Below are 22,279 nucleotides of genomic sequence, written 5' to 3' on the forward strand. Positions count from 1 at the left end.
TGAATGAATGGATGAATAGATGAATGAATGAATGAATGAATGGATGAATGAATGGATGAATGAATGGATGAATAGATGAATGAATGAATGATTGAATAAATGAATGGATGGATGAATGGATGAATAGATGAATGAATAGATAAATGAATAAATGAATGGATGGATGAATGGATAAATGAATGAATGGATGAATTTAAAAAAAGAGCTCTGAGCCATGTTAGAGATTGGTCAAAGTAAGATTAAGAGACTATAAACTTGAACAAATCCGTACAGGTATTCTGCAACTGGAGATAATGAAATGTTCCAATGTGTTGAGAACAAAAGCAAATATTGAATTGATTACTGCACTAAAGAACTTCTCCTTTCTCATGTTCTTCTCTTCAGCGTGTACATCTTCATCCTCACATGCAATCTTCCTCTGGATAAATCTCTCCTGAAATATTCTTTCTTCAGGGACTTTTACTAATAAAAGTAACTTCTGTGCTGCATGTTTCTCTTTTACCATTGCATTATCGTTTTGTCTTGAACTATAAATCACAATTGTGTTCAGAAACTGCATGAATATTTTATTGGGTTTTTTGTGTCCTGTTGCAAACTAACCAAGAAACAAATGAACCAGCCTCCAACTTGCATAGAAATATGCGTACTCGACTGTGAATGAATGTAGTGTCCCCAGACTACACTTTCTTAATGCAATATGTTTCTATAAAGATAAAAACAATTATTTTAAAGTTGTTTTTGTCAGGAATGTCATGCATAGAATAAACATGTACGCACATGTTATTGTGCGTTCCTACAGATCAGTGTGTTCTTCTGTCATTTCAAAGAGCAACAATGACATGGAGCTAAACGTCAGGGAGTTTGTGCTGGCTAAGACCAATGAGAGCAAATACTAGAGATTACCAGCGCACCTGAATGCAGCAACAGCGAGGTCGTAACCCTTCTGCTCTCCTTGGCTTGTTTACATTAAAAGTGGGGTCATCTGGACCCACAGGACAGTGCGCTGAACTTTTTTTTATCTTTGATTTTTGAGTTTCACTAATGTCCATGACAGACATAAAATCCTGTCCACCTTTGTCCACATTTGTCATGGAAGGAATCACACATCAATATGTGGGTGGAGTCATCTGGACCCCAGAGAGACCGGAAATTAAATCCCATAAGTGCAGAAATTTCATGCAGTCCATGAATGCACCACCAGCAACGGGGAATGTGAGGAATAAAGCCCCAAAATAAAGACAATCAAGTCGGAATGAAATGTGAAGTAACTCTGAGATGGATGCTTGTGGTAACCCAATGTGGAGGCCAGGAGGACACTTAAAAATCATGGTTTTAAGTCTGAGTTCCTGTAATTGAGGATGAACGATGCTTCACCTGCCACAGTGGATAGTGACTTTTCCTACCCACATCTGCGCCGTCCGTACCAGTATCCGCCTGCTCATCACCGGCGTCGCTACATTTTCTGTGTGTAGAACGCTATCTGTGCCCCCCCCCTCTCCCTATTCGTCTTTTTTTTTTTTTTTTAAATCAACGTCTGACATTCAGCATGTTATAAACGCGCTTTACTTACACAATATCCCAGTTTTTTAAGGCCTTATTTCCACATTTTTAAATTCGAGGCTTCTAAGAGTTTTGAAGACCCTGCAGGAACCCTGAAGGTGGACTGAGAACCTGCTGTAGTGGTTAGTAAGGCTGACCGTGCACATATGCTGCACAAGGTGTGCACGTGGCCATAGGACACCTACTCACCCAAATACACGTGTTGTGGAAGTGTTCACTGAGACGCCCGCAGCACGCCCGTAGAAAAACATGAACGGACCGGTGTTCCACCTTGATACTTCCTGTGGGTCACCTGTGCGCCCCGTACAGGTTTGACCATTTTTCACCTGGACACAGCCTGAATCCACCTGTGAGGGCGGCTGGGACTAAAACTTTAGAAGTGGGACTAGATTTACGCTGGCTCCGCCCACGAGAAACACAACAACTAATCAGAAAACGTGGTGCTGATTTTCTAACTGGAGAAATGTTGTTTATCAGGTGGTAATAATTTATTCCTAATGATTTAGTTCGTTTTACTTTAAGGCCGGGGGGTCTCAATGGTGATCTCTGGTCTCCATCTGAACAGGAAGTGCTCAGAAATCCTCAGCTTTCACGCTGTGGTGGTGAGACTGAAGACGGAACACGAGCGCGCTCATCTAACGTGCGTCTTCATTACGACTGCTTGTTGTAACTCATGCTTTGGACAAACAGAACCTAACAGAAACAACAACAGAAGGTGTTGGTGAAACCTGGAATGAGTCAGCTCCCGTCTCGTTTCAGTGATGCATGTCAGAGGAAAGCATCACCTGTTCTCCAACATCAGCAGAATCACACATGATGGATCTTCACATGCGCAGCTGTCAGACTTCTGTCACACCCAAAGACGCGTCTAAATTCACTCTAAGCTCTACACGTGCACACAAACACACACACAAACACAGCCTGTCTTGTTACACAGATTGATGATGAACCTACAGTCGGGGATCCAATTACAGCATAGCAGCGACGTTTCAAAGCAGCGGCGCCGTATCTCATTTACAGCCTGACACGCGATAAATCAGAGCCGTGCTCAGACAGCATCCTGATTGCAGCGCCACACTCCGAGTTTCTGCTGCCCTCATTTTATCCATCAAAGCAATCTGCAGTTAAGAGCAGATTACAGCTGCAAACATCATGGGAGGTTCATCAGGAAGTTTGATAGAAACGAGTCTTTCAGTTCCTGACAGTTTCTCAGTCGACCCGTTACACAGAAGTGTGGTTACTGGAGAGCAGCATTGTGGGATTGTTGAGATCATCAAACATGAGGGATGAAGTGATGCGACGTTCACGCCAAACACCATTCTGGTGTCAAATTCGCACGCTTGTGGGAGGAGCTACTGTCCAACGTCTTTAGCCTCATCACTACATGAACGCAGCGACTGTATATCTCATCTCCAGCTGGAGCGTGGAAGACCCGGATGATGTTCAGAGATCAGGTTTCTACATCAGTGATCCGCCTCCATGACGCGGTCACCATTCAGAGACTGTCCGGTACGGCGAGCTTCACCGTCTGGATGACGGCGCTCTCAGCGGTACTTCTGTCTCTGTGACCCACTTTGAAGACTTGCTGTCCCAGAATCATCCGAAATGAACATCTTTATATGAATTCTACAAACTCTATTTTTAAAGTAACTATTTGTGGTCTAAACATTGTTTCATTCTTTCTTCTGGAATCAGGTGTAATGCTATAGCGCCATCGCCACCTAGTGGTCAAACTGAAACTCCAGGAGAAGCAGAACAATCGTTGGAGCTTCTCCTTTAGAGGATCCATGTAACTCTGGATGATATTAATCTCATGATTTCACTGATACATTTACAGTCTGTGATCTGGATCAGATTAATATTCAAATCCTTTATAGATTATTCATGTATTTCTAAACTAATGTTTCTAAATGTCTAAACTCAAAATTGAATCGAAGGATAAAAAAAAAATCTGAATTGAATCGAATCGTTTCTGGGAATTCTAATCGACTCCCAGCCCTGGTCATGCGTAGGACGCGGCCCTCGAGGCCTGGAGTTATCTATCCCTGTTCTATGTCATAAATAGAAAGTTTATCAAACAGCATTATGTCTGCTGCCGATTCACAACCATTTGAATAAAGAAATCCCTTTCTCCATCATCAGAGAAAGAACAGCAAAAACACGTTTTGTCTTTCAGGAACCCTGGAGGGAAGTGACATCAGAGAGACGTCAGGACCGGACGAGCGTGAAGCGGCTTTTCTGCTCCGGGTCAGTGGACAGTAGCAGCTGGAAGCGGTTCTGGTGGTGCTGGACCGGGCTGGTTGGAGTACCTGGTAGTGCTTGAGCATGCCGTTGATCAGCAGCGTGGACTGCTTCTCCACCTTCTCGGTGACGGCGTGGGCCACGCCGTAGTACGACTGCAGGCTGGTCTGGTCCGTGGGGACGCTGTATTCATCGTCCACGTCCTGCTTGGCCGACCTGTGAGCAGATCAACCCAGATTAAAGCTGAAGCTGCTCTGACCCTGCCCCAAACGGGTTTCAGTGATCCGGGCCGCTCAGCCGGAGCCCCCCACCCCCCACAGGGAAATCTACAGGCACTAAAAGACTCTCCGGTCTTCATAAACGTTTAGAACAAGGTGGAAAAACAGGAGGAGATGTTTAAGGAAGCATGGACAGAAGCACGGACTTGATGTCTGCAGAGGGAGAAAGGTTCAGTACTCGATGATGTGTTTGGCGGCCGTCACGGTCACTCCGTCTCCGCTGGGATCCATCATCTTCTTCTCCTCCGTTTCTGCTTTTGACTCATCTTCTTCCTGAGAGACCCAAAGACAGACGGTCTCAGAGCATGGACGCTCTGCTACAGCCCCCTGCTGGTCAGCGGAGGGTACAGCACTGACCTCCTCCTCAAACTCGGAGCCGCTCTCCTCGCTGTCTGACCGCGGAGCGACTTCATACCTGAAACGAGAAGATTCCTGATTACAGCAGCGTGGAACATGAAAGGACATATTGTAAACATGAAATAATTAGAAAATAAAACGGTAAATTTAAAGAAGTCCTGAAAATTACACACTGTCCCTTTTTTAGTCTCAGTTTACAGTTTCGTCTCAAACTTCTGGTTTTTGGAGTAGATCTTCATTTTGCATAGGGGCGGGGCTTTGAGCCCACTGGCTACAGGGACATGACTGACATAGAGGTCATGATGACCTCCATTAAAAGATCATCTTCACCACTTCAGAGGACAGATGACAAAGGTGGCGGTTTATATTTTTTATTGCATTTTCCGTTTTTCTTCAATTTTACTTGTTTAATTTTCAATAATTTTATTTTACAATGTGTATTTTTGGGTATAAAACTGTGTTAAAAATGTCCTCTTTCTAAATTTAAAATTTGGTTTATCATTCACTTTAATCGGACAGTGCTGACACCCAGGAGCCTTGGGTTCGATTCCCAGGGTTGTCCACTCCACCCAGATTGGGTCCTTAGACCCTTGACGCTGCTGCCTAACTGGGTCCCTGTGCCCCTCATGTACAGGGTTGTGTCAGGAAGGGCATCAGGCGTAAAAACTCTGCCGAATCACAGTGGGTGCTGTTACGCTGTGGCGACCCTGAAAGGGATTAGCTGAAAGAAGATTCACTGTAATCGGATCCTGATTTGACCGTATTAGACCACACCCACTCCAAACGGGGATGTTTCATTGGCTGAGCTTTGCACCACTTGTTTAGAGGCAGTCTAAGCTAGCGGGACGGAAAGCTGATTTTTGCAGCTTTTTTCCTCTGAAGAATGATGTTTCATCCAACAGAGAAGGATGGAGTCAGATCTGTTTCAGTTCGAGCTGAACTCACTTTAGTGCCATTGAGACTTTATAACAAACAACTGTTATTTGAGTCCATTTTATGTCATTTTCGCTTCATTTTTTCTCTGCAGATCTTCAAAGAAGGACCTGAATGTTTTTCTAACATTGGATGAATCAAATCAGGAAAGAAAAGCAGTAAAAACATCACTGGAGGTAAAGAGTTTCAGGAGAAAATTCAGATCAAATCCAGGAAGACGGCGTTCCCTCGGTTCATCTTTCAGTCTTTTCAGTGGGATTTTGCATGTTATTTGTACCAGTGCACTGTGTTCTGATTGGCTGCTGACTACAGTCAATCTCCTCCGGCGCAGGACTATATAAATCTTTGATCACATCTTCGTTTTCATTCTGTAATCCTGGACTTATTTCTCTATGAAGGTTTGAACTTTCAGAGAAAAGTGGAGTTTTAAAACTTCTATCATTACAGAGAAAAACAAAGATGACTCCTTCACAGACCAGTTTTCACTCCCCCTGTAAAGGAGGGAACCGTGACGGTTTCCATCCAGAAGAAAACTACATTTCATGAGTCTGACAGACTCAAACCCTGCGCGTGTGGTTGAATATTTTAGGGAGTTTTCCCACATGAATAAAGACAGAGGGAGGTGCTGCCGGCAGAAGCCTCTGAGCCTCGCTGTCGGACGGATCTCAGATCAACACAGCTGCAGTGACGGAGCCACTCACCCGGGGTTCATCTCCAGCCAGGCCTCCAGCTGGCTGGATTTGGGGGCGTCGGTGCCCTGCAGGACCTTCCCGGTCTCCGTCTGAATCACCTTGACAGGAAGCTCACTCATCTGGCTGCTCTCATCGATGGGCTGCAAGACAGAAAGGCAGGTGAGAAGCAGCTCAAGATCTGCCGACATCTCCGAACTCCTCATCCTCCTCCTGTGATCTCTGATCCAACATTGAGCTCCTGAATCTTGAGAGAAAACCTCATTCTGCCTAAAAACAGCCATCATGGCTCCTCTGATTGCAGGAGGAGAAACGCTTCAGTTCTGCTGCTCTCCTCATCGTATTCACGGACTGATCTGCAACAGTTAGAGGTTTAGAGCATTTAGCTTCAAGTCTAATTCCATAGGAACTGCAGAACAGGGACTGATCACAGTGCAGACACACATGGATCTGGACTCTGGACACACAGTGGACTAAATCCTTCCCATTTCCGGATCTCCTCCTGGAGCAGATCCAGCAGCTTATCTCCTGATCCCGCAGCAGTTTGTCAGGTGATCATTGGCTCCACATTAGAGGTGTCTCTCTGCTTCAGGCGGGAAACACGAGCCGAGATGAAACTTCCCTTTTGGATTCCTGGAGTGGAGTGTTTGCGGCTTACCTCTCCGTCCAGTCCAAAGGCGCTGGTGCCTTCACCGTCTCCATCCACCTTCTGCAAGGATCAAACTTAAATCAGTTTATGATCATATTCACAGTTCTGAGGACAAACACAATCTAACCCACAAAGCAAGACTTAGATTTAAATATGAGCCCTGAACAGACTGATTCATGTTTGCTGCTTTTGTCTTTCTCAATCATTTCCCAGCAGCCAATGTTTCTGTAAGCCACGCCCACATTACGACCCTGAAAGCCTAAAATATTTGTCGTTCTCAGACGTTTACTGGACTCAGTTTCACGTTAACCAATTACAGCGAGGAACACTCCAGAGCGCCGCCGTGCGGCGGGACGTCCACAATGACCATTTAAAGTCCACTGTGACAATTTTTTGTTCTTAAAAACGTGTTCTCAGTACCGTTTTAATTAAGATTATGAAGTTTGTAACCAAAATCCCACAACTGTCTTAAAAAGTCCTTTTTCATGTTGATCTGAAGCCTCTGCCTGATAAATATTCTCGGAGGGGGCGTGGCTTTTAGAGCTGAGTGGACCGGCTCCTCCCCCCGTCTGATCGTGGTAGCTCTGTGTCTCGCTAGCGTCAATCATCGCCGCTGCTACGGCAGTTTGGTTTGAGCTGAATGCTGGATGCCAGCTCAGACGAGGAATGGAAGAGCGTCGTGGATTTACAATCCGCAGCTGCGGTCAAACGAGCCGCCGTTCACATTTCCGTGGTCACATCAAGAAGCTCCGTGGAGTCTGGTGGAGATTTTCCAGCGTTGTTGTGACGTAAGCAAGATTCATGAATTCAAACGGAGGTTTTCTGCAATAGTTTGACAGATTTAAAAGGAGAAATACTCGGAAATGCAAAAACAAAATGATTTCTTATTACGTTTGCTCTCTTTGATAAAAAATGCCACATATACACGTTAAAAACTCAGAAAACATGGTTTTCATCGGAGGGGGGCTTTAAAGGTCAAAGTTTTTACATTTAGCAACTAAAGTAGAGACTAAACGAGTGAGAATGTCTGTGTGCAAAGATGGTTTGACATTTAACATCTATATATATATTTTAGGTTTCTGCACATCTGAATGGAGACCACCCCCAAACGGGGTCTTCACCTTCAGCAGAGCGGGAGCTGCATACCTTCTTCCTCTTCCTCTTCCTCTTCTTCTCCTTGGCAGCCTGGGCAGCTTTATGCTCGTAGACCAGAGCCGTGAGGTTGGCCACGTATTCATCCGTCTGCTGCAGCAGGTAGGCCAGACGCTTGTCTTTCTTCTGGTCGATCAGTTTCCTGTAACCCTCCTCATCTTCAGCCTGGAAGAGAGCAACCGGAGGTCAGAGGTCAGGCTGAACCAACTCTTTAGTGATTCATTTCTGCACTTTCCCTCCTATTCTTTGAGTTTCCCCGTCTCTCTCTGCAGCTTTTCACAGAGGCCGTGTCTTTGCTAACAGAACCGGGTCACCGGGTCGAACAATTCTGAAGGGCTTTAAAACAAAGATGGCCGCCATTCTGAGACCCAAAGTTCCAGAGCATTCCATGACTTCTCACCATCAGCCTCCTCATCCTCTCCTTCTCGATCCTCTCCGTCTCCTTCTTCTGCTCCCGCTCCGTGTTGGTGTGCCACGTGGCAACGGATCTGGTGAGTTTCTGGATTTTGCCGGACACGGAGCGGTGATACTCTTTGAAGTCCTTGGCGTGCTGCAGGATACTGTTGAGGTACTCCTGAAAGAAGACGAGGCAGCGCGTCATGAAGGTGACCGACCCGGAGAATCCTGGCGAATGCCGGGACTACGATCACCTGATGCTTCTGCCGGCGCTTCTTCTCCTGCTCCAGCTTCTGCTGCTTCTCCAGCTTCTCCGTCATGCGCGCTTCCCTCAGAGTTTGCCGCTTGCTCCGCCGGTAAGCCTTGGAGTTCAGGGCCGTCTCAAGGGTGGTATCCCGCCTCATGCACGCCACCACGTCCTGCCTCAGCTTCAGCAGAGATCGAATTCAGGCTGACTTCAGAATTCAGATTCGTTATGTTGTCGCCCCGTTATGCCGTCGCCCCGTTATGCCGTCGCCCCGTTATGCCGTCACCCTGTTATGCCGTCGCCCCATTTTGCTGTCGCCCCGTTATGCCGTCGCCCTGTTATGCCGTTGCCCTGCTTTGACGTCACCGTGTTTCGGTGTCGCCGTGCTTTAGCGTCGCCCCGTTATAGTGTCGCCCTGTTTCAGTGCATGCTTGTTTCAGCGTCCCCCTGTTTCACGTTGCCCCACTTTAGTGTTGGCTAATTGCACCGTCAACCAGTTTTAGCATAAATCATCACCCATTTTGGAGCCTTGTTTTAGCGTCGTTTAATGTCCCCGTTATTCATCGTTGTTTCAGCGCGAAAAATCCTGTTCGGTTGTGAGGGTTTGAGATTCACATCAACATCCATCGCATGCGTCGTCTGCCGTACCTGCCGCTGAAAGTTGAGCAGACGAAGTGCTTTGAGCTCCACCGTGGCTTTGGTCCTCAGGTCCGGAGGAAGAGAGCCCGGGAGACTCTCCAGTTCCTGGATTCGATGAGCGATCCGAGCCTGCAGTCTGAAGAACGGTAAAGCAATGATCCGGTAACATCGCTCTAGAATGATTTCTAAAAAATACTGTGAAAGTCATAAAGAACACAGCAGAGCAATGAGAGTGAAACGATGAAATGGTGATATGAAATAAAAAAGAAGCTGAGAGTTCAATGAAAATTTGACTCTGATGAAAACATGAAAGCGTACGACACAACATGCAGCTTCCAGAAGAAAACAAACCCAGCAGTGGACGCATTGTCCCGTGTGTCGTCTATAAATGTAAACGGGTTCAAAGTCGGTCGTTTTCACAGAGAGGACTTTAAGACGAGAAGGATAAATACAACAACATGATTTCATAGAATATTTATAAAACTGTATTTTATAAATACAACAACAGACACGAATCCACTATTAACTTTATTGTAGTCTGTAGCATTAGAGAGCTGCGTCTTTACTGTCAGTGATATCATGGCAAATATTCAAAACATTCAAATGTTTTAATCTCTGTTATGATTAATATAAATTAGAGCTGTCAGGTGATTCAGTTTTTTAATCGCGATTAATCGCATTTCCAGAGTTAACTCACGATTAATCGCAAATTAATATGTGGCCTTTTTTTTAGGAAAAAAATGTGAGCTTCGTGGGAATTTAGAAGTTCTACATTAATTATGAAAACAAGAATGGCAAAATTAATAGTTTTCATCAGAAATACTTTATTTTGTAACATTGTATTGAGATAAACTTTCTTAACAATAAAAGGCTGTAACATAAAATAATAACGTAAAATAACGTAAAATAATAACGTAAAATAATGTAATAATTTGTCCATTAAAAAATATTAGTAGCATCACATCACTCTTTACTGGATCGGATCAGATCACTCTTTACTGGATCGGATCAGATCACTCTTTACTGGATCGGATCGGATCACTCTTTGGATCGTATCACTCTTTACTGGATCGGATCACTCTTTGCTGGACCGGATCACTCTTTACTGGATCGGATCACTCTTTACTGGATCGGATCGTATCACTCTTTACTGGATCGGATCACTCTTTACTGGACCGGATCGTATCACTCTTTACTGGATCGGATCACTCTTTACTGGATCGGATCACTCTTTACTCGACCGGATCGTATCACTCTTTACTGGACCGGATCGGATCACTCTTTACTGGATCGTATCACTCTTTACTGGACCGGATCGGATCACTCTTTACTGGACCGGATCACTCTTTACTCGACCGGATCGCATCACTCTTTACTGGATCGTATCACTCTTTACTGGACCGGATCGGATCACTCTTTACTGGATCGTATCACTCTTTACTGGACCGGATCGGATCACTCTTTACTGGACCGGATCGTACCACTGTGCATAATAATTTCCACTGTTACTGTTCTTTGATATTCTCTTCATTTTGGTTCTTTATTTAAGTTTTGTTTATTTAAGTTGTTACCTTAAAGTCTTAATGCTATTATTATAAAGACTTATCAGTATTTATTGATCATTTTATTTCCTTTTTGTAAGGGTGTTAATTGACATATTCTGATTTAACTTCCAAAAATAAAATCTTTTCCTGCATAGTTTATTTGTCTTCTCTTTCCTTGTTTCCACATAGAAAAGCTTCGATGACGATACCATCCCTACTCCTAACCTCAGAGTACTGAGAACGTTTACATGAATGGACGTCACTTCCTGAGTCCCTGCAGGGACCTGCCCGCTTCACCCCTGAAACCCTCCTGAAGCTCCAAGTTTCAGCTTGAATACCTGAACTCTCTCTCCTGCAGGATCCCCATAGGGTCCAGACCCTGGGGCTTCTGGATGGGCGTGATGCGGTTCTGCTTCTGCTGCATCTGCAGCATGGGAGACACCTGCTGGCCCGGCGGGAGTCCGGCTGCCGAGCTGCTGGGCGCCGGCCCTGAAGGTGCGGCGGAGGTCTGCGGCGGCGCGGGGGAGGGACGGCCGCTGGAGACGGGGGCGAGGTGTTTCTGCACGTTGGCCGGGTTCTCCCCGCCTGAGAAACAGAGAACCGAACTGCTCTGAGCCTCCTTCACCAGGAGAGGTTTCCCCATGGAGACCTGAGGCTGGCAGAGGCCACGCCTCCATCAGCAGAGGACACACACACTCCATCGTTACTGAACCTCAAATACCAAGACAGTTCTGTCCGTCTATCTGGATCTAGACGACAGCAGAACCTCCTTCATTACTCTAAATAGCAGTTAAATCAAACTGCCTCCTTTTCCAACATTAAGCAGACTGACCGTCACCCCAAGGCTTGGCTGCACTCTGATTGGCTCCCTGCATGGCAGGTGCTGGGCAGGGGCTCGCCTGGGGGCCGCCTACCGGTGCCATGGGCATACCTTCGGAAAAAGCAGATGTTGATGTTGATGTCAGCTGTGGACATGAGAGCTGTGAAGGTTTTTGTTTATGTAAAATCAGAAGATCAGAGGAGGCATGACCTCCAACATGGCTGCACTACAGCGGTCTCTCGCTGTATCGCGCTCCACCTTTCGATGACTTTTTCTGTACAATTCTTCTTTTTTTTAACAGCGCACCGTGTTCTGCATCCTGATTGGCTGTTGGCCTTGTCAATCATCTGCTCTGTGCCGTGTCTGTTCCTGTCAGAACTCTCCGTCCTCCTCAAACAGGTCATCAGTGTTGTGACTCCACCCCCCTGGAGTTTGTTTACAGAAGTCTCAAGGAGGTGATGTCCCAACGACCAACAAGGCTTTTCACAGCCCCGCCCACCTCACCTGACCCCACACTCAGGAAGTCGACTCATCTGATGTGTGCGTGCGTAATTCATTTTGGGTGTAACTTTACATACTTGCAATTGTGTATTCATGTGTACAAAAGCTACAAAATACACATCCACAACTAAAAATAACAACAGTTTGAAACTAACTACACACACAAAACCACAAATCTGATGTTGGACTGAGACACTCCTCTTCTAAGTGATGCGTTTAAATGCTGCTAGAATGCTGGGTCATCAGAGTTTGGTGAATAATTTCTGGTGTAATTGTAATGTCCTCATGAAAAGCTTCTTATTTGAATTCATTCTCACTGGAATAAGAGCGTCTGACCGCGCATTAGCCTGTTCCTACCTGGAGGTCTGTAGGGACTCCCGCTCGACGCCTGCTGCTGCTGCTGCTGCGGAGGCTGCTGTTGCATTGTGGGTAGGCTCCTTTTGCCCTGAACGGCCAGCTGGAGGTTTTCGGGGAGCGGCTGTCCGCGGGCCAGAATCTTGTAGGCCAGAATCTGAGCTCTGAGCTGCTGCAGCTGGACCGGGCTGAAGGCCGAGGGCCCGCGGCCCTGCTGGCCCATGCCGGCCACACCCCCTTCCATCGGCATCATGGGACCAGACTGGGTGGGGGGGATGTGGGGCGGCGTGGGTCCGCCTCCCCCTCCGGGCATGGGGCTGGAAGCGTGCTCGTGGACTCCCATAGGGGAAGGATGTGGAGAAAGGTAACCTGGAAGAGAGAGGAGACACGTCGTCTTCACAGTTCCGACGGTTCGGATCGGACCGGTCCGGGTCAGAACCGGTACCTTGGCTGTGCTGGTCCATGGGGCTCTGAGGAGGACCCATCCCGCTGTGGAGCGACCTCATCCCCACGCCCTTCATGTGACCAAAATGCATGGCTTCAGTCATCGACTTGTCGCTGACGCCCTCCAGAGGCTGGAGAGGGAAACGTTCGGATTATTAGCCAATTAATAACAAACGCATCAGTGATTAAAAGATCAAGTTCTTTCTGAAAAACACTTCAATCCCTTTACTTTTACTGAGGATCAAATAAGAAACATTTTGGGTTCATTGTGATAAAACGATAAACTCCTTTAAACCCAAAAGTTTGACAGACTTCTCTGACAGGATCACAGATCATTTATGGATGAGATTTTAAAATCGCATCAAAAAGAAATCAATCAATCAGACAGATTCAAGAATCAAAGACTCAATAAAACGCAGTAACACTTTAACACAGAACATTTTAGCAGTTTTAACAGAAATCAAATCTTAAGATAACTGGAGTTTAACTGGTGGGAAAAAAATGTGTGAATAAATTTGAGTGAAAGAGGCTTTTTTACAATAAGAAACTTATGGAATTTAGAAAAAAAAAACATTTTCTCAATGTAATTTCAGTAAGTAAGCTTTGTGATGTCATCACGTCCAACCAGCTCATTTCATCAGCTTTGACAGTACAAATCCTATGTAATTATTTGTCCAGATGTGAGTCAAAGTCATGAAAAATGTAAAACTTTCTAAGATCAGGAAAACGTTTTGAAACTGCACTTCAATTTCTGCAAAAGTGAGATTTAAAAACATGAAAGAAAAGTCGTTGATGCACAAACAGAACCCCACAGAGGAAGGACCCCACTGGGATTTGAACCCAGCTGGAGTCAGCATGAGTGCTGACCACTACACCACCATGCATTCAAACATTTCTGATCCGTTCTGGAGTCTCCTCCCACCTTGTGCATAGGATACATGCCGTCCTGAGAGTAGTCACTCTGTCCCGGGCCCTGCATCCCGTGATGAGCGTTGGGCGTTCCGGGCCCTGGACTGGGCCCCATCATGCTGTGAACAGAACTGGGCGAGCGATCCGGGCCCGGACTGGGGCCCAGGATGGGGCCAGGGGACAGCCCCGCTGCAGGGGAGGGGCCAGGATGGGACATGCCACCTGGAGTGTCCGCCGGCGTGGACATGGACGCGCCACACCTTAGAGGATAAAAACAGAAACCGTTTGGTTTCTGGATAGTTCTGTTGGAGAACCGCAGGCTCGTTGGGATGATCCTCAACTCAAGCCGTCACAACGCCGCTGGAGCACGAACACCGCCGGAAACGTCTTTAATGATGACCGAATGTCAAAGTAAAAGTTCATCTACAGAAGAATTCATGTTGAAAACTAAGATTCTGATTTACACTTTATATTTGAAATAAAAAAGAAAAACGATTGTGTTCATGAAATATTAGGAATATAAAAAAACGTCATTATATTATGAAAGTATCGATGAATAAATATAAGAGTCTAAAGTATTTACAGGGACATGCAATACCTTTTAATTTCTTAATATTTCTTTTTTATAGTATGAAAATAAGTAATTTATTGTCTTTCCTTAAAAACATTGATTAAAAATCCTTGAGATTCATCTTTTTTCTTTCTGCCATCCTCGTTCCTATATGTTTTAACAACTAAGTATTGTGGAATTTTGTGATTTATTAATCTTTTTTTTTACTTTTGATCTAAGGAAACGATTTTCCAGCAGATTTTTTATTTTATTTATGTTTGTTTGTCTTTAGAAACATGAAGAGCTTTATTAAATACATGTAGAAAAATACATTTACAGACATTTTTGTTGGAGTTCATCTCAAACTGATCTTTGAATTGATTTATCATCTTTAAAATTGTGTTTATTTTCTCACAGTTCACATCAAATCTAACAATGAAACAAATGTGAGTTTCTCTTTATTGACTAGTTAACGGATCAATAGCTTTGACTTATAAGAAGTGATTCTTCCGATTGGTTCTGTTGACATAAACCACCGTCCGGTTCGGGACCTCCCGGCGGTTTTTATGCACTGAACCCACTCCATCAGCAGAACTGCTATGGTCCCGGTTCGGTCCACTGTCAGGGTCCCTGTTCCACATAAACCCGGGTTCTGGTCTGCAGAACCGTCTCGTATTGGACCCATAAACGGGGCGGGTTCTCGTCATCGGTGTCTCCAGCCTTTACACCGGAAACACGGTTCTGTTTACGTGCGTACGCGGTCCGCTCGTTCCGACCCGAGCTAAATGCTAACTAGCCTAGCTACGTTAGCATGCTTGTTGCTGCGCGGTTCTCGTCCGGACGCTATTTCGCGCGGAGTCGAACAGTTAGCAGCGCGTTAGCGGGTTAAAGGTCAACTGTGAGGCGCCTCGCGCGCTTTTACCTCTCGGCCGATCAGGAAATGTCCACAATTACACCAAATTCCAGCAACGTTTCCAAAAATCGTCAAGTTGACTCCCCCTCCGTGTTGTTTTGCTGTCATGAAGAGTTTTCTCGGCTCGCTGGTATTGATTTGTCAATGTCAGCGGAAGTCCCGCCTACCGAAAGATTTGATTGGCTGGAAGCCTGTCAATCACCCTGTGAGGATTTCGGGCGTGGGACTGCTTTGGGACATTTCTGCAACTTTCAACCTTCAGCCCCCATGTGGTCTAAATCCGACACCCCAACCTTTTATTGAAGCGCCCCTCTATAAATAAACAAATAAACAAACAAACTTTGGTGCATTTAAAATAAAAATAAATGTTAGAACTTAAGTAAAACTTCTATGAAGTTCATACAATAAACTTTCTAAAAGTTTATTATATATTTATAGCATTGATAACACAGAGAGAAGCATCACTAAGGTTCAGACTGTGGACTAACAAACAATCTTCTTTGACTTTTTAACTAAACGTGTTATTTTATTTTGAAAGTACTGATGAAGGAGAGGTCATATTGGTAAATGGTAAATGGTGTATACTTGTATAGCTCTTTCTACACTCCTTCAAGGGCCCAAAGTGCTTCAGTCACTGACACATTCACACATTCACCCGTTCACACATTCACCCGTTCACACATTCACCCGTTCACACATTCATCCATTTACCCGTTCACACATTAACTTATTCACCCGTTCACACATTCATCCGTTCACCCGTTCACACATTCACACGTTCACTAATTCACCCGTTCACACGTTAAAACATTCACCTGTTCACACATTCAGCCGTTCACACGTTCACTAATCCACTCGTTCACACGTTCACACATTCACACGTTCACACATTCACTAATTCAACCGTTTACACATTCACACATTCACACGTTCACTAATTCACCCATTCACACGTTCACTAATTCACCCGTCCACACATTCAGCCGTTCACACATTCACCCGTTCACACATTCATCCATTTACCCGTTCACACATTCACCCGTTCACACATTCACCCATTCAGACGTTCACCCGTTCACACATTCACACGTTCACACATTCACACGTTCACACATTCACTAATTCACCCGTTCACACATTCACACGTTCACACGTTCACTAATTCACCCGTTCACACGTTAAAACATTCACACATTCAGCCGTTCACACGTTCACTAATCCACCCGTTCACACATTCACACGTTCACACATTCACTAATTCAACCGTTCACACATTCACACGTTCACTAATTCACCCATTTATCCATTCACCCGTTCACACATTCACCCGTTCACACATTCACCCATTCACACGTTCACCCGTTCACACATTCACACGTTCACACATTCAAACATTCACACGTTCACACATTCACTAATTTAACCGTTCACACATTCACACGTTCACTAATTCACTCATTTATCCATTCACCCGTTCACACATTCACCCGTTCACACATTCACCCATTCACACGTTCACCCGTTAAAACATTCACACGTTCACACATTCAAACATTCACACGTTCACTAATTCAACCGTTCACACATTCACACATTTACACGTTCACTAATTCACCCATTCACACGTTCACTAATTCACCCGTTCACACATTCACCCGTCCACATATTCAGCCGTTCACACATTCACCCGTTCACACATTCATCCATTCACCCGTTCACACATTCACCCGTTCACACATTCACACGTTCACACATTCAAACATTCACCCGTTCACACCATCACCCGTTCACACCTTCACTCGTTCACCCACCCATTCAATTATTCACACATTCACATGTTCACACATTCACACACTGGTGGAGGCTCCGCTGCTGAACACGCCAACATTCCACCAGAGTCAATTCAGGGTTAGGCGTCTTGCCCAAGGACACTTCAAGGAGGGAATCAAACCCGCACTGATTAAAAATGTGTTTTATGTTCCAGTCTCATGATGAAGGACGTATATAAAGAATGTATGTGTCCAGTAGAGCAGAAAATAAGTATTTGATCAACAACAAAAGTTCATCTCAATACTTTGTCATGTCTCTGGGGGTCAAAGGTTACCTGCAGCCGGTTTCATTTACTAAAGCTACTGTTTTGGTCCATTGTTCCATGCAGATCTCCTCCAGAGCTGTGATGTTTTGAGGCTGTTGCCACACAGACTTCAGCTCCCTCCACAGATTGGTCAGAACACTCCAGAACCTTCAAATTTCTGATACATGCTCCTTTGTTGCCATGGCGATGTTTTGGGGACCATTGTCCTGCTGGAAGATCCAGTCATGTTTCAGAATCCTCAATGGAGTTTTTGTCCAAAATCTCACCATACATGGATCCAAACCAACCTTTCCTTCGGTCCCAAATCATGAAGCTTCCACCCCTATCGTTTGATCAGAAGGTTCTCATTTGCTCAGCTCCTCAGCCAAACAAATCAAAAAAGATTTGACAGTTTCAAAAAGTCTTTAGGCTAACTGGAAGTGACTCAGATGTTGAACTGAATAAAAGTTCTCTGTTTCTACAAACGCTGATGCTGGATCAAGCTCACAGCTACAAATACACAATATTTTAAGGAGAATGTTTAGCAAAACCCGTAAATGTCAGGAATACAGTCTGTCATTTCCTCTATGAGCTGGGACTCAGCCAGTGTGATGTGGACCTCCTGGATCCTGAAATCCGTCTTTCTCTCTCTGTTGTCTGAATAAACTTTGGATCTCTTACGAGTTCTCTCCTCCAGCCTCCAGGTTTCTGCAGGACTTCATCTGACACCCCGTTGTGGTCACCACAGCTGGTAAAGGACCTGAGGGTCACCAGCATGTTTGTGACACGCTTGACTTCAGTTCTGAATGTGGGTCCATCTTTCAGGGTCAGAGTGGTTTGCATGGTAGAGGTCTGTTCACAGTATGGGCCGGTCTGGAACCCATTTCAACCACGACCTTAAATGTAAAAACAATAAAGGTTTTAAACGGTTTGATGTTAACCCATCTGAATGAAAAGCTCCACAGTAACCAGGTGTAATGTTGGTGCAAAGACATTTCTATGGTTCTCATCCTGCAGGTTCAGACTCCTGCGTGGATCAGAAAGCGTCTGAGCAGATCTGTTCTGTCCTGCTGGAGGCTCATTCATGCTCTGCATGTTGCTCAGAGGTCAGTTGTGAGGATCAGTGACCTGGTTGGACGTGAAGGTTTTAAAATCCCCACAGGTGTCTAAAGATCCAGAGTTGGTCGTTCTGCGATCTGAACTCCTGTTGAACGTGGTTCCTAAAGTAAGGCTCCAGTGTTTGGTTCTTGACCATCAGAGATTTTTTATCTCGTTTCACTGCAGGATCTCCAACTTTCAGAAAAAAACTGCATCTGGGATTCGGTGGGAATTCTCCAGGTTCCTGCATGAATTCATTCCAGAAACTTTGTGGTAAACTGTGTTTGGCTGAAGTCCATCATCCCTGCACTGAACAAACTTTCTGAATAACTTTTGATTTTCTGGTTTGACTTGACAAAATGTTCTTATTGTAGAAATGAACCTTTTTTGTCTGAAATGTAACATTCTGAAGATGTGATGTTTGTCTGGATTCAGTGTTGGGCTTGTGTCAGAACAGTTCTAATGGGCCCGTCTGACCTGTAGAACGTCTCTTAGTGTTGGTTTGAACGGTTGAAGGTTGTTTGTATGAAGGAACTTCCAGAACAAACTGGCCTCTACAATAGTTCCAGCTGTTTCCTGGAAGCTTCAGTGATGAACCAGAATCCTCCGATTCTCCGTTCTGACAAAGTATTAAGCTAGCGTCGGTAAAGGGAGAACCTCTGGTCTGACGGTGAGTTCCTGCAGAACTCAGACGCTTTCTATAAACCCTGAACATCTGGACGTTTCTTCTCTCTGTGGAGCATCCTGTTGATGGCAGAACAGCAACGTGTCCTTGTATTAAAAAGGGTTTTAATGGGATCACGCCAGTTTCTGTGGGTTTTTACTGATATTAAACGTGAGATAGAATCTTTATCTAAAGTGATTTTTTTGTTTTGTCCTGGAAAAAACTGAAAAGATGTTAAACTTTGGATCTTGAAGCTTGGATTTCTTCATCCTTTGTGTTGGATATTTGAACTGTCTGGAAAACTGGAGCATCAAAATGTGAAGTTCTGGTCCAGACAGCAGAACCAATGGAATTGGAAGATCTGCTGTCTGGACAACCACTTGGAAATCTTACCAAGTGTTGCAGTATCATTGATATTGTGAGCCATGTATCTCGTATCACATTGTATCGTGAGGTACCCAGTAATTCCCAGCCCTATTGACCACGCCCCTCTAAATGACCTGTTTTACAAAACAGGTAAAGGTCTGTGAGTGTTTGAGTGGTACCACTGGGGTTGCTGTCGTCCAAATAGAGTAGCCACTGGAATTTGTGAGGATTGTGGATGGTGTATACTTGTTTAGCGCTTTTCTACCTTCCTCAAAGGCCCAAAGTGCTTCACAGTCACAGACCCGTTCACACACTGGTGGAGGCTCCGCTGCTGAACACTGGTGCCATCCTCCCACCGGAGACAATGGAGGGTTTGGTGTCTTTCCCTTCTACACATGGGCCGGCAAGGCAGGAGTCAAACCCACAATCTTCTGATCAGAAGTCGACCGCCCTACCGCTGCACCACAGCCATCCCCATGTACATTGGATAAGGAGCCAAAGGAGGATCTTACAAAAACTCCACAATTGCAGAACATCTGGAAAATCCAATTTTAAGTTTTTCTAACATCCAGGAATTTTGCTTTTACAATTTATGGACCAAAACCCGTTTTGTGTTATAACTGACCACATGGTGGCACAATTGTTTATACAGTCATTTATACAGCTTTGGAAAGTCTAGAAGACCTGAAGGTCCAGCAGGTGAATAAAATGGATGATTTCTGAATGAAAGTGTTAATATGTCTCTAAGTCACAAACTTACACTTTTCAGGCTGTTGTAACTGAGATTAAAAACAAACTAAATCCATGCTGGTGTGAAAGCTCTCTCTGCCTGACTCAGTGTTTCTCAACAGTTTGCTCCTGACTTCCCACCACAGAGGTGTCCTCTTTTCCACGAGCTTCAGAACCAGATGAAGACGGTCACTACAGCGGAAAGCTCGCCTCAAAATCAACCTGCAGTCTTCCTGTTTGAGGCTCTTGCAGGATTTCATGTCTGGCACCAAGAGTTCGGCCCACTGGACAGGCAGCAGACAGAACAAGCAGTCAGGAGGGACGGCGCCATGCCAGAAGCCGCCGTGCCTGACGCCGCCATGCGCTCGCCATCCTGGAGGCTCTGGCTGAACAGATCAGCGCCCTCTGGCCACAACTGAAGGAGATGGTCGTCACGGAAACATCATCTGCAAGACTGACCCTCAGGTGAGGCTCACTCTGTGGGCGGGGCTTCTTAAGGCCCGCCTCCTCCTCAGACGTAAGCTTGCTTTCACCTTTCAGAAAAGCTACAGCTTCAGATGAAGCCGCGTCTGAAGCTCCAGTTTCATAAATTCTGCTGCTGATCTGTTTGCATGGAGTTCTACATCGTCTGTGATCCAGATCCAGAGTTCGTCTGTTCTTCCAAACATAAATGCTCTAGGAGCTGTGGAGTGTGCAGGGGTCTCATGCTCGCCGACCTTCACGCCGCTATCTGCTGAAACGTCCTCAGAGAAGCTTCTGTTCAGGTTGCAGCTAAAGCTCTGGAGGCGTTTGGAGCGTACTTCAACATCCTGACAAACCTGAAAGACGTCAGCGACGAGGCCTTCAGAGCGGCGGTACGTAAGTCCACTTCTAGCCGGGTCATGACCTGTGGTTCTGGTTCCGCAGACCCACAGGAGAGCGTCCGCTCTGCTGCAGGAGGCCAAAGACAGCGCTGCCGCCATCCTCCTCGCCGCCGAGAGCAGGAGCTGAAACGCTGAGAGACTGTTAATAAAACCTTCACTCAAACAAGCGTCTGAGTTTGATCTGAAGTCAGTCGAACCGCGGAGGGTCCAGACGGACTCCTGAGGTTCATCCGGGGGGGAGGAGCTGAGCGTGCAGCAGAAAACTGCTGAGACCAAACGTTTGTCTTCAGGTCTCCCACCTGATCCGTCTCCGACCTAACCCCTCCCCCAGTAACTCAGCAGGGAAACGGTTTCTGGCGCCGCAGGAGGAGGAGCCAAGAGCCCAGCCCGTCTGCACCACAGCCAGACACTTTCAGGCACAAGATTTTAACTCAGAATTCAAAGTAATAATCTTGTTTCATTTCAAAGATGATCTTTGAGAAGTATTTTAAAATAAAAAAAATACAATTGAAATAAAAACTAAATCAGTTCCCTTTAAAATGTGAAGGTTTTTGGTTCATCCGTAAAAATTAATTTCATAATTTAGTTCCATCACACATTTGAAATTGTATTTTTAAAGGTGATTGAATAAAAAAAATCATTTGAAATTTCAAATCTGTGAAGTTTGCGTCTTTTGTGCCAAAATTCAAAGCTGGAAAACAGCACCTCCTACCTCAGCGGGAGGCATTCAACCAGCAGAAACAAAAATTTTACCCAGGATGCTCTGACGTCATGGGGGGTCAGATGATGAAACTAAAAAAGGCTAATATTTCAGCTACATGCTAGCGTTTTTTCAAACTTTGGCTTTTTTCCTTTTTTAGGCTAATTTGGCATTTAACCAATATTTTAGCTGGCTGTCAGCTTCAGTGTTTCAGCATCTTTAGTTATCAGGACGAGCACCTGCAGCGGCCAAATTCAGCTTTAGTTAGAGGTGTTCCCGAACAAAGAAAGACTACAAACATCTACTTTCCATCTGCTAATGTTCCATCACAGAGTTGAGGATGATTACTGATGCTCATGTCTGTCATGTAGACATGTTCTAGTTTTATCTGCTGGGTCGTCTGTCCTCCTGGTCGTGGACTGCACTTCTGCTTCATCTTGACTATGGACTTCATCATCACTCGTCCCTCAGCTTTATCTGAATGAACTCTTAGATTCGTAGTTGTAGAAGCTAATCTTTCTTTAACTGTTCTGGTATCTCCTGTCCGTCCTGGGATAGGATCTCTCCTTCATGTGGGAATCCCTAAGGTTTCTTCTTTTTTCCTGACTC

General features: G+C 45.2%; 1 protein-coding gene and 1 long non-coding RNA gene across 2 annotated transcripts in view; one reads left to right on the forward strand and one right to left on the reverse strand.

Annotated features, from left to right (window-relative positions):
• The window catches only part of smarca2 (SWI/SNF related, matrix associated, actin dependent regulator of chromatin, subfamily a, member 2), a 33,250-nt gene extending 17,911 nt beyond the window's left edge, over positions 1–15,339 (reverse strand). Inside the window, exons 1-15 of the mRNA XM_024265294.2 lie at positions 15,186–15,339; positions 13,727–13,973; positions 12,806–12,935; positions 12,364–12,729; positions 11,518–11,616; positions 11,024–11,270; positions 9,151–9,277; positions 8,510–8,683; positions 8,260–8,433; positions 7,854–8,024; positions 6,717–6,767; positions 6,071–6,201; positions 4,437–4,494; positions 4,258–4,352; positions 3,870–4,017 (exon numbers count right to left, since the gene is read on the reverse strand). Of these exons, the coding sequence (XP_024121062.1) occupies positions 3,870–4,017; positions 4,258–4,352; positions 4,437–4,494; positions 6,071–6,201; positions 6,717–6,767; positions 7,854–8,024; positions 8,260–8,433; positions 8,510–8,683; positions 9,151–9,277; positions 11,024–11,270; positions 11,518–11,616; positions 12,364–12,729; positions 12,806–12,935; positions 13,727–13,960 (2,205 nt within the window). The 5' untranslated portion in view covers positions 13,961–13,973; positions 15,186–15,339. The remainder of the gene's footprint in view (positions 1–3,869; positions 4,018–4,257; positions 4,353–4,436; positions 4,495–6,070; positions 6,202–6,716; positions 6,768–7,853; positions 8,025–8,259; positions 8,434–8,509; positions 8,684–9,150; positions 9,278–11,023; positions 11,271–11,517; positions 11,617–12,363; positions 12,730–12,805; positions 12,936–13,726; positions 13,974–15,185) is intronic.
• Positions 15,340–20,866: 5,527 nt separating this feature from the next.
• LOC112142053 lies at positions 20,867–21,136 on the forward strand. The gene is made up of 2 exons (XR_002918515.2): positions 20,867–20,961; positions 21,014–21,136. It is a non-coding gene; the product is annotated as an uncharacterized LOC112142053 (long non-coding RNA).
• Positions 21,137–22,279: the final 1,143 nt, after the last annotated feature.

Source organism: Oryzias melastigma, linkage group LG9, assembly GCF_002922805.2.
Source record: "Oryzias melastigma strain HK-1 linkage group LG9, ASM292280v2, whole genome shotgun sequence".
Taxonomy (NCBI): Eukaryota; Metazoa; Chordata; class Actinopteri; order Beloniformes; family Adrianichthyidae; genus Oryzias; species Oryzias melastigma.